General features: G+C 41.3%; 2 protein-coding genes across 2 annotated transcripts in view; one reads left to right on the top strand and one right to left on the bottom strand.

Moving 5' to 3' along the window:
• lpar1 (lysophosphatidic acid receptor 1) overlaps positions 1 to 10,973 on the bottom strand; it is an 84,611-nt gene extending 73,638 nt beyond the window's left edge. The window contains exons 1-2 of the mRNA XM_037752433.1: positions 10,805 to 10,973; positions 10,179 to 10,318 (exon numbers count right to left, since the gene is read on the bottom strand). The gene's annotated coding sequence lies outside the window, so the exon portion shown is untranslated. The remainder of the gene's footprint in view (positions 1 to 10,178; positions 10,319 to 10,804) is intronic.
• stbd1 (starch binding domain 1) lies at positions 404 to 7,686 on the top strand. Its single transcript, XM_037752431.1, has 3 exons — positions 404 to 1,043; positions 2,554 to 2,945; positions 3,859 to 7,686. Exons 1-3 carry the CDS (start codon positions 782 to 784, stop codon positions 6,547 to 6,549), a joined length of 3,345 nt encoding a protein of 1,114 aa, XP_037608359.1. The 5' UTR covers positions 404 to 781; the 3' UTR covers positions 6,550 to 7,686.
• Positions 10,974 to 12,600: the final 1,627 nt, after the last annotated feature.

Genomic DNA, 12,600 nt, shown 5'->3' with positions numbered 1-12,600 from the left:
TCACATGTCACATGGACTATAGTTCCTCCATAATAAGTGCATTTATAGTGGAATATCTCCTGTTTATGGGTTGCACCTAACACCCCCAACCCAACACAAAATCTATTTGGCACATTGGAAGTCTCAATAGGATCATAAATGTTTAGATTTTCTATCAGTCTAGATAGTCTATCAGTCGGTCTAGAACATTTTTGATTGGGTGGCCAGGCTATAGGGCACAGACTCAGAGAAGGGTGGCACATTTAAATAACATGTAAACAAGTAAACCAGTACAAATGACAGCTCTACATTAATAATAAGCTGTACATTATTAATAACAAAATTAATTATTTTGTGTAAAAAAGGAATGTAAAATGTGCAACATGTGATCAGCAATAACAAATAACTTACATTTGTACAAGCACTTAGCCTATTGTAAATGCATGACTGTGAAGTGTTTAATTCTTACCTAATATCTTACCTAAAGACTGGCTATTAGTGGATTCACTGGAGCTAAATACTCCCAGTGGAGATGTGTGAAATAGGGCTGCAAAAACAAGCTCCCTTTCTCTTTTTATGAATGAATGCCGAGTCCACGTGACTCAGCAAACCAATGAGCAGCTCATACCTGCACCGTGTGCAGCTCTGCAGCAACAAGAGGTCACTACACTTCAAAAACGTGGAGGAGAGAGCAGCAACAGCAGCCTGACAGACAAGCCTGCAGCAGCAGCAGCAGCAGCAGCAGTCACAGGCCTTTCATACGCACATACAACAGAGAGAGAGAGAGACGCGCTTTCACACAATGCCGCTGAAAAACGGCAACACCGTGGGCGTGGAGAGACGCATGGATCTGGCCTCACTCTTCTGCATGATCGGCCGCCACGGTCCCGCCGTGGCTCTGGCTGTGATCGCAATGATGTCCGTGCTGGTGGGATTCATCATCTACCGGAACGTGAGGGGGAAGCGGAGGAAGAAGGCCACGGAGGAGCAGGCAGCCGCAGACGGTGACGGAGACGGAGAGAGCACCGGAGAGGAGGAGAGAGACGCACCGGTGGAGTCAACAGGTAAAAAAAGATCCACCGAGTATTAACTGATAGGTGATCGATGGTGATTCGGTTCCTCTGCCTTCATTCATCAGTTAAAGTGAATTAAACAGTTAAAGTGCTGAGGAAATATCATACAAATATAATACATAGGACTATAATTAATACCATAAGGACACCATGTATTTAACAGGGTATCATATAATGTTATTAATATCTAGTCTGAGTACAGTGATACTCTATAGGAGATATAAATAGGCCTTCATAACGTACTATAAAGCCATTATTAACTGTGAACCATGAGTAGCTGACCTTAGGCCTACTGATACATGTTAAAGGATATAGGCTAGATGAAATGACCATATAGTAATACAAATATTTTTAATAAATGTTGGCAGTGATGGAATATAGGCTACAGTACATTAACTCCAGTCCTGTACAAAGATATGTTTATCTCATATTTTGTGTCTTATTTTTTGGGGCTTTTATTTGTATCTATATGGTTCTTATTGTAACTTGTCCCTCCAACTGCCCCATGTCTTTAATATGTTTCCTTTGACTTAACTAATTATTGGTTGTCTGTTGTATGTTTGGATGTATGGACTGGGAATGCTACAAATGAATTACCCCCTTGGGGATAAATAAAGTTAACTGAACTGAACTGAACTGAAATATGAGCTACTTGTACTTTACTTTACTTGAGGCTATTTCCATGCTACTTCTTCTTTTCCACTACAGTTAAGAGGGAAATAAAGTATTAATTTTACATGTATCTGACAGTTGGAGTTATTGGTCAGGCTACTTTTAAGATTAAGATTTTACAAACAAAACATTTAATGAGTTCATAAAATATGATGCAGTGTTATAGATTATACTACTCCACAGTAGGCTAAATACAATGATAAAAAAAATCTCACAAACCTCGTCTAACTATAATAATAAAATGCTGCTTGCACATGAATGCATCCGTAATAATAATAATAAAGTCATATAATATGTAAGAAAAACAACACTCGCCTTTGATACTTTAAGCATTAAACTAATTGTATACTATATTAATCATTAATCTACAGAAACAAAACAGATACAATTGACTAATAATTTTGGACAGGTCAAATAAGCCCCTTAAATGGAGGAGACGTACAACCAACCAGCAATCACTGTTGCGGAATGCATTGATTACTCATCCTGTGATTAGATCTTCTGCTGTGTTGTCATTTTAAAAAGGTACAAAGGTGGATAAGACAAAGTGCAAATAAAAAAAACCCCAATATCTGTCCTTTTAAACTAGTAAAGATACATATCTCGTCAAATATTACAATTTGAACAAACTTAAAGACATTTAATAAACACTAACCACTCTCTAGTCACCTATTCTTTTCTGGTTATGAAGTCAAAGACATAAAAAAAACTAGATAATAATACAAAAATAAACTCAATATGTTATAAATGATATTAGTGTGTAGTAATTGTAAGGTATTTTAAGTGTTCTTACTGTATTACATGTCTTTTTTTTAATATCTTATTATAGACGTCAGTGATGAAGGCTCATCAGAGGTGAACAAGGATGTGGATCTGCTTCAGAGTGATCTCAAAATCAGGCACCGTCGTGCTGCTGCTGCTGCTGAGAAGACACCTCCACGTTATTCCCCTCCTAAGAGGAACATCCGAGTACAAAACAACAAGGACCCCACTTCAGATGACTCTTACGAAGGGGCAGAGACGTATGCAGAAAAGGCCAATCAGAGCCTGCAAAGTGATACTTGCACAGAGGCTGAAATGGTGCTGGAGGATGCTGTCGATTGCCACCGAGGCGAAACAGATGACGCGGTTAAGGACGTGTTGGAAGAGTTCCATGCTAATGATGGCTGCTTGAAGGAGCCTGAGCCGATTAATGATGAGAAGCATGAGGAGGCAGAGAAGGTAAGCAGCCGTTTGTCTCTGTGTGAGGTTATTATGTAAGATACAGACAGGCCAGGCTAGCTGTTAACCCCACTTTCCAGTCTTTGTGCTATGCTGAGCTCTGCTAAACAGTGGCTGTAGCTTAATATTTAGCATAAAGACATAAAAGTGGTATCCTATCCATCTTCTTATCTAACTCTTGGCAAGAAAGCAAATCACTGTATTTCCCAATTTTTCTGAACCAGGGTCTGAAAAGTGAAGCCAATGCTGAAGTGCCTGAAACTTGCATTATTTCTAATAGCCAGCAGGGGGCGACTCCTCTCGTTGCAAAAAGAAGTCTGATTGTAGAGAAGTCTATGAGAAAATGACCCTACTTCTCACTTGATTTATTACCTCAGTAAACATTGTAAACATGATTTTATGGTCTCAATCTGTAGTTTCAAGTCTTCTTCAATACAGCATGATGTTTATTTAGTAAATTATGGTCCCATTTAGAGTCAGATAGAACACAAAGCAGGGTATGCTTTAGGGCGTGGCTATCTTGTGATTGACAGGTCTCTACCACGGCGTTGTCCCTTTCTCACAGTGTGTTTTCAGTTCATGAAAGTTAATATTAACATTTTGGTCGACGGCTAAAATGCCGAACTCGAGGCTTCAGAACGGCAGTCCACAAGCCAATGGGTGACGTCACAGTGACTACGTCCACTTCTTGTATACAGTCTATGGTCTGAACTATTTCTTTAAGGATTTGGAGCACCAACCCAGAGGGAATATTTCTCTCACCGACATATCCATTTCCCTCAGGCCTCATTTTCTCTGTTGTTTCAGACTAGCACAGAATAGGAGATCAGCCACAGGCAGTTCGTCTGTCTTGTATGTATTTTTATCCACCGTCTGACCTGCAGATATTAACTTTTTACTCATGTGTCTCTAGGTGTTAAAAGCAGAATGCCAGGAGGAAGAGGATGTGACCACAGACGAGGATGTATCTGACAAGACAACCAGAGAAGAGGAGGACAACTTTCAGTGTGCTTTGAACAATCCGGTGTGCTTTGAACAAACCCCTCATATGAGTGAAAACAGTGATGATGACAGACTGCAAGATGATAAAACCACAAACCACATGGAGTCCAACTCGGAAGAGCCTGTCATACATGTAAAAGATGTACCCCTTCCTTGCGTCTGTTATGGCAAAGACGAGGAGTTTGAGGAAGACGATCCAGATAGTATTGATTACAGTAGTTTCTCTGCCAGTAATCCCCTCTCTCCAGAGGAGGAAAAGAAAAATGAGAGTGAGGAGGCAGAGGAGGAGTGTTTCGACCACCAGCTCATTGGTCAGCAAGCTAAGATCTGGTCCTCAACATCTGAACAAGAAACAGACATGACATCTACGCAGCAGGAGCAGTGTGATCATGTGACGGACAAGGTGACGGCGCTTATTCGGGATTGTGATTGGGATGAAGATGGTGGTCTAGCTGGTGAAGAAGATCTAGATGAAGACCACTTGAACAAACTTACGGCTGTCAAATTTGACTCGCCACAGTCCGACGAGCAAGACGTGGTGATCGAACAAAGGGAGGAAAACGATCTTAGGTGTGATCAAGACGATGGCGTTCTTTACGATGGTGCTGATCAAGTGAAAGAGAAAATGCTGACTGGTGACAACATTGTTGCCTGTAGTGAAGAATGTGACAGCTCAAGTGTGGCACTCAGCCCTGCTCTGTCCTGTGACCTGAGCTCGCCCGTGAAGGTTGATAACCACGATGACGGTCTATCAGGTATCTCAGGCATTGCAGATTTCGCTGACTTGACATTGAATTGTCAAAACCCGCAGAAAAAAGATAAAACAGATCCATCCCCACATGAAGACACCGATTTTACCATTCTTGGCCCTGAAATGCCATTACATGAGACAGAAAATCAGCCTGAAAACAATGGAAATGGCACAACCGATGTGTTGGCTGATGAACTCAATGACCAAGTGTGTGACCCTTGCGAACCTTGCTACAAAGACCAACAAAGCGCCCAAACGAAAAGAAATGAAGCTTTTGACAAGGCAACTGTCGCCGCTGTTCCTGATATAGTTGCTTGTGATGGTGAATACATTACTACCCTTATAATGGCTGAAGTGTCTGACAAAGCAAGTGTTGCTGCTGATCCTGATACAGTTGAAAACATACCGTCTGTAATTGTTGAAGAAATATCTTTTCCTCATCTGACATCCATGTGCCAAGACCAACAAATTGACCATGTGGAAAAAAATGAAACTTTTGACGAGTCAAAGGTTAATTCTGCAATTGATGCTACTTGCAATAATGCTAGCCTCACTTCACCTATTATGTCTGAAGAACTATCTCATCCTGACATGTCTTCCTCCCAAGACCAACAAAGTGGCCAAGCAGAACATATTCCTGACGTTACCACTGGTGCTGCTCCTGTCATGATTGAGGACAGTAATCCTACCATGTGTCAAATTCTCTTGCCGTCTTTCGAGCAATTTGAGCTGTGGGAAAATAACAAATCATCTGCTGGTGTTGGTGAAGAGAGCGGAATTTCAAGCATGACCGTCAGCCCCGACGCTTGTGATGAGTTTGACGTGATCTTTGAAAATATGGTGCTTCCGGTGATGGAATGTGATCTACAGTCTGAGGGACAGACAGAGGCTCAACACCGCCTCTTTGCTGATGATACAGCCATATCCTTCATTAACGAGGATACAGCAGGTATGGAGTTCAGGCCTTACCCATCGCATCGCTCCCAGCCACCAAACAGTCAGCGCACTTGGGATAATTATGAATCATTTGCAGCCAACGAGGACATGTTTGGCCATGAGATTGAGGATAGTTACCACAGAGCGATGGATCAGTTTGCGGCACAGATTGCACATAGTGTTACTAGCTTCAGCGATGAGCTGGAAAAGCAGTCAGACGTGAAAGTTGTCGTAGAGGCTGTTGAGTTTAAAAAGAAGGCAGGAGTAAGTATTGAAAAGAAAAATGAAACACAAGCAGAGAAGGAGAAAGAAGAGGACTATGAAAAGACTGAAATCAGTATTATGGAGGCAACTATGGACCATAATGAATGGATCATGGATAGTAACTACCAAGCCCTTCCCTGGATGAATTATTCTGCCACATCTTTTGCCCAAGACCATACAAAAACCAACCAGCTTCCCACTGAAGAGTGCCAATACAGCTCTGCTGTAACAGACACCACTTGTATAGGTACAACAGATATATCACCTTCCACTGAAGTCGAACAAACCAGCACTCTCTCCCTTGTCGACGAAAGCACGGAAAATAAAAAGCTTGTTGCAGTGCAGCCAATGCCCCAGAATGTCAATGTGACCTTCCGCATCCATTATTTCACTCAATCGCCATACCAGACGGTGGCTGTCACAGGGAACCAGCAGGAGCTGGGAAACTGGAAGGGATTCGTCCCGCTAGAGAGAGCCAAGGACGGGCACTGGGCCGTGGTGGTAAGCCTGCCCACTGAGAGCCTCGTGGAGTGGAAGTTTGTGTTGGTGGACAAAGGCGAGGTGTGTCGCTGGGAGGAATGTGGCAACCGGCTACTTGATACGGGCTATGGAGACGATCTGCTGGTGCACAAATGGTGGGGACGTTTGTAAGAGGTGAGGTGTGAGGAAAATTGGGAGGGGCAAGTTTTGGTATTGGATACTGAACCAGACAGAAGTAAAGTTTATTTGTACAGCCCGTCACAACACCCACATGATGATACAGTAGATTCAAATGACACCTAATACACATTTATACTGTATCACATCATAAATACATCCTAGTAAGCATTTATTTGGTAAATTTGGGGGTCATCAAGAGGTCTACTGTGTAGGTTAAAACTGGGATACATTTGTTTTTCAGATGTCAACCATGTCACCATTGTTATGGTTTTACAACTTAATTTTAACTATATTTAGCCCAGACAGCGAGACATACTTTGACCTGCAAATTTCCAACACCATGATCACTGGGATAAAACAGTCGTCTATGGGACTATTCTTAGAGGATTGCCCTCTAACAGCTAGTGATTAAGTCGATCATTCAGGGAACTGAAAAGAATGCCATCAAAAGACAGAAGCATTACATAAAACGTCTTCCTTTTTTTCTGTGGCAGTATCTGTAATTATGCAAATTGCAACTCTTTAAATAGGGTGACCTAATGCAAGTGTTTAATTGGTGTAAACGAAGACTTTATTATACTGTCCGTATGCTGCTTAAATACTCAAAAATCTATGAGAATAAATGCACATAGTTCACTTTTACTACAGCAATAATGAAAGCAATACATGTATATTGTATACTGTATGACTGGTGTTATATCAGGTATTCTAATGTGTTTACCACTAAACTGTGATATAGTTGTAACTTTGATGCTGCTTTTATCTCGTGGGACTGTGTGCATGCAAAATGGTCCCATTGTTGTTCTATGAATGTGCCTTTTAAAAAAAATTTTCTATTAAAGTGTTACATCAAAACAGTGTGGATTTTCTTTTTAATACAGCTTTGCTGGCCATCATTTTCTTTGTTTCACTACAACTTTTAACTGAATTACTTATTATATTCTGTACTTTCTCTCAAACTGTCACTTTTTTGTCAAGGTTCAGTTCTTAAATCAGTATAGACTATACTCTCTATATCTCAGATTGTGTTAGAGTATCCTGTTATGCAATACTGTGATGATAATGCTACTCTTGAATGTCATTAAGGTGGAGTTGGTTACCAAATAAACAAATCTTCCAAGTCTGTCATATCTGGGAGTGTATGCTTCTTAAGTATGTTAATTCTTGGGCTGTCAACTACAACTTGCAATTTTTAGGTTGTAGCGGGCTCAGTTTTAGCCCGCTACAGTGGGCTAGAGTGAAGATACTGGCATCATATAAAACTAAAAAACCTTTCTGGACAATATTTGTCATTGTTTTGTGTTGTTAATTGATTGCCAGTAATAAATACATTCGCATAAAGCAAGCAGATTTACCCATTCTCATGTTGATAAGAGTATTACATACTAGACAAATCTCCCTTTAAGGTACATTTTGAACGGATAAAAAATATGTGATTAATATGTAATTAATCGCTATTAACTAAGGAAAATCATGTGATTAAATATTTTAATCAATCAGTCCTAGCTAATTCATTTAAAGATGTTTGGAGTTTGGTTCCAACATGAGTTATTCCTATTTTGGGGAAGATAACTTGACAATCCATTTTCAATGATCTTCATTACTTTGAACTACATCAGTAGACTGGCTCATGTGATGCACATTTTAAATATCAAATGTATCTGGTTTGGTCTGTACTGAAATTGATCAATTATAACTACGTATTTCTCAACCAGGCACCAACCTGATGTGCTGTTGCTGTCTAAATTTCTGAATCATTAACTGCTATTGCAACAAACGAACAGTCAGGTTCAATCTTATTGGGTCTTGTGAGGTAATGCACTCAAAATCTTTGAAGTGATGCCTAAATCTACTTATATATCTGTGATTTGGACAAAAAGCCAAAACCGTGACCTTGTTCTGAGTCCAGCTGGCTCAGAGGTGGCTCACGCAGAGAAAGCGTCATTAGCAGGCATATCTTCATGCCAGCTTGTCAGCTCCACCGTGCTGAAGGTGACTTCACTGCATCTGAGGTAGAAGAGGGTGCTCTTCCGTCTCCCAGTCCAGAGGACTCGCACGTACGCATGCACAAATGCAATGTTTTGCCAGCCCTGTAAATGATTAATCTGCACTGCGGGTGAGCGGGAGAGGTTTTGTGAGGTTATTTCAGAGGATAAAACCCAAACAGAAACAGTGTTGAAAGAGGGAGGGAAGATGCATTATGGGAAGAAAGAGCGAGCAAGTTTTTATCATCCGTAAATTAGATGTTAATGGTTCGTTGGCAATCCGGCAAATGGAAGAATTCGGTTTAAGTCATGCAAAGTAATTACTCAGAAAGGAAACGAATAATCATTCACAAAGGCAAACAAAACATTCAGTGAGAATGAACAAGAAGGCTTAAGTTGAATAAATCAAGCTCACACTAAAAGAATGTAACACACACAGCCTAATAGTAATCAGAGGAACTAACATGCTTCCCATGTTGACCTGCCACTGTGTGTCATCCACATGTAAATGTGACTGACTGAAATGTGATCCCTGCTGTAGTTCCACATTTGAAAGACTATCTAAAGTGACCAATACTTATGGGAGCGTCCCCTCTGGTGTTGAACATTTGCGAAATCAACACCATGCAAACGCCAAACAAGGCCTCTGGGACTCATTCGACCCACTTCAAATGGGGTCAACAGAAATCAGCCCCCTTCCAGGTGGAAGTCACGTGATTTCTGGGGTCATTTCTCTTTCAAAACAGGAGTTCAGGGGACTTTTGCCCGTACATGATGTAATATAGAGGCCCTGTTTACACTGAAAGCCTCAGATAACAGGGATGTTTTCTATTCCTGTGTAACTGACCTGACTGGATAAGCCAGTTTGGTTATAATATTCCTAGTAATGTTAACGTGATCTCCTGTCCTGGGTCATGTGTGTTGGTTTTGTGGAGTGTAAATGCAGCACACGCCCCCTCACTAGTGCTAATGTGGCAGCTCTGCTGGGAGTGTGTGCACTTTGTAAGGTTGAAGGTAACCCTCTATTTAGACACAAGTGACACCACTTACACTCTACTTATAGATAACTCCCTCTTTGTATGTCTCTCTCTATCTCTCACAGACATTCACACAAACAGACCATTTGTCAAACATATAAACTGTTAAGCCACCCTTGGACCGATGTTTGACCCTATGTTAAGACAAAAGTCTTAACACTGAGTCATCGATCTGATCCAGAAACACCACTCTGTCAGGCTCTTCTCATACAGAGTTAGGTTGTCTAGAGTGAAAAGCCTTCACATCATCACCCTATAATAGCTATTCAGCGGTTGTTCTTCACTGTGATAGCTAATCATGTGCTACGGGTGGTAAATAGCCAGTTGTCCATCAAAGCAATAATACTATAGGCCATAGACTGTATATATAGATGGACGACGCATCTCCACTTCCTCTCACTGTACAGAAGCGAAGCCAAAATATCCCGGATACAGGCGCTGCCATCTTGAGATTTTGACATCATTTGGAGCCAGAGTCTGCACAGTAGTGACCGAGAGCTATTCAGAGCATTTCTATTGCCTCCATAAGGCTCTCAACATGGCAACGGTGCTAACAGTGAAAAACAACAACAGTGCTGATAGAGCTAACAGTGTTTACCTGAGGGGGAACCGGAGGGTGGGCACTACGCTTCCGCTGCGACGCTGACGGTCGGGATGGCGTTATCCACTGTAACCGCTGTATGAGCTAGCCAGTGGTGCACGCTCACATGCACTAAGAGGCACAGGAGTCCAGCCCGGCTATAAAAACAAAGCACAGAGAAGCTCGGATTACAACACACACAGAGGGAGGGCGACTTCATTCTCTGCTCAGGTAGACATTACTCCTCTATATCTGTACATAGCAAATAGCTGTTTGACACTAAAGCTCTTGATATTGTATAGAGAACCTTTAAAGTGGCTATAATTAAATTTTGTAATAATAAAGCTATCAAATGACAATGTGAAAGGGGTCACTTGAAGTGCTCCCCCTGGCTTTATAGAGCTTCATAACAAGTTGCAGCTCATTGTTTAGCTGTCCAGCTGCAACTTTGCCATTTTGTTTCACCCTCACCGCTCTCATAGTGTTGTTTCTAGATGCAGTAGGCAGCAGTTTTCAGTGAAAAAGCTCTAAAAACCCACTGTAGGCTTACATACCTGTACCTGCTTAGCACCAAATAGGGGAGCATTTACATTTAATATTTCCCTCAGGAGGAAAAGCTAAAAGAAAGTGAATATTGGACTTACATTTATCAGGTTGACACAAACAGGACTCCAAATGAATGATAATGCTGCTCTGTAACTACTGGAGGTGTATATTAGCAACTGTTTGTTAACAACTCCGCCATATGAACTTTAAAGTTGATATTATAATGATGAGCTCAGAACTCGCTAATGAACATAGGGCATAGTGTAAAAGACAATCTGGCAAGATACCAGTGGAACATACCGGTATATATAGGCTACTGCTATCAGTAGCAATCAGGCAAATGGGAAGCAGGTGAGCCAGTGGGAGGATCAGGTCAGGTGGTGAAACTGGAGGGAAAGGAGTTATCAGAGAGCAGGTGGGCGTGGCTGGGTCTGAAATGTCAAATCAGTTAGCAGCAACAACCAGCAAACTAATAAACCAGGCGGAATGGATAAATGAATGGATGATCAGGAGGGATTCGTGACAATAGTCCAAGGAAATATAATTAAAAATCGGGATTTCAACACACCATTTATTGTACCAAAGTGCGGAATGAAAAGAGAGTAAATAATTAAAAAGGCATCCTCTGGGGACCATGAATGCAGAAGGTTATTGCTCCACAGAGCAGCAGATTGTTGCCTGATGGACTGAAACACACACACAGTGATACTCCTGTCCATGTTGGACCGCTATGTGTGAAATTCTTTTTAAGTCAAGTCTGCTGTCTCCTCTTACTGAAGCCGAGCTGTCATACCAGGCTGCCTCTTTCCACTTGAACATTGACCAAGAGAGATTGCATGATAATATCAGAGTGTGTGTGCATGTATCTCTCTGTGTCTCTTCATTTGTACTCATTTGCATGCAAATCTAACTATAAACGCTCACTATTCTTTGACTTTGGACTTGATTCATCCCAGTTTCTGTCAAATCAAACTGTGTTTTATTTCTGGATCAATAAAGGTCAGTGTTTATTAGTAGGATAAATAGTAGCATTTTGTCACTGCTCTCTCCGGCTTGTAATTTCAGTGATATGGGACAAAAAGGTAGGTTGAGGACAATAGTAAAAATGTGTGATAGAAGTTCAACAATTTTCTGGTTAATCAGAAATACAACCTTGGGTTGTTACATAATGAAATCAGTCCATGGTTGTGGTTTGGGTGTGCCACAGAGGCTGGTCTATTTATAAAGCATACCAGTCCTCATTCCTGGTCCATACTGTGGGATCATTCAGTGACCTTCACTGGAGTCTGCTGACTGTGCTGCTTGGCCATATGGGGAGAAGCGAGGGTTAAACTGGAGCAGATGGAAGCAATACGAGTTATATTTTGTAACTGTTATTGCTGAATCTATTTGGCATTCAGGTGCATCGTGCCAATTTAGCATATTTTTATCTGAGGAGATCTGATTTGTAAAATGTATGACTTCTCATGGTCGTTAGAATTTAATTTCTATAATTTCTAAGTCATTTTTCAGGAATTCTATTCCTCTATTTCATCTCTTCAGTCACTCACTTTTTGACGTACATTTCTGCACAAAGCCATAAACTGATATACACCAACCTATTTCTTTTTCTGGTGAATCAGAAAGCAAGCTAGAAGCTTTCCTGGATCCGTGCCATGCTGGGACAGCCCTCCACCAGTGATGTCATTGCTGGCAGTCCCGGAGGACACTGCAGTTGTGGGTTGAATGCAGTATGTGTCTGCAGATGTAATGGGACAGGATTTATGTATGTGTAGGAAATGTGAGTGAAAAGAGAGAGTGAGCGGGAGACAGGCAGAGAGAGAAAGCAAAAGTGCACACAGTTGCATGCATAATGCAAACAAATCTAGAGGATTGAGGCTTCCTAAAAGAGTTC

The sequence above is a fragment of the Sebastes umbrosus genome, chromosome 19 (genome assembly GCF_015220745.1).
Source record: "Sebastes umbrosus isolate fSebUmb1 chromosome 19, fSebUmb1.pri, whole genome shotgun sequence".
NCBI classification, from domain to species: Eukaryota; Metazoa; Chordata; class Actinopteri; order Perciformes; family Sebastidae; genus Sebastes; species Sebastes umbrosus.
This window is presented reverse-complemented; position numbering and strand designations above follow the sequence as displayed.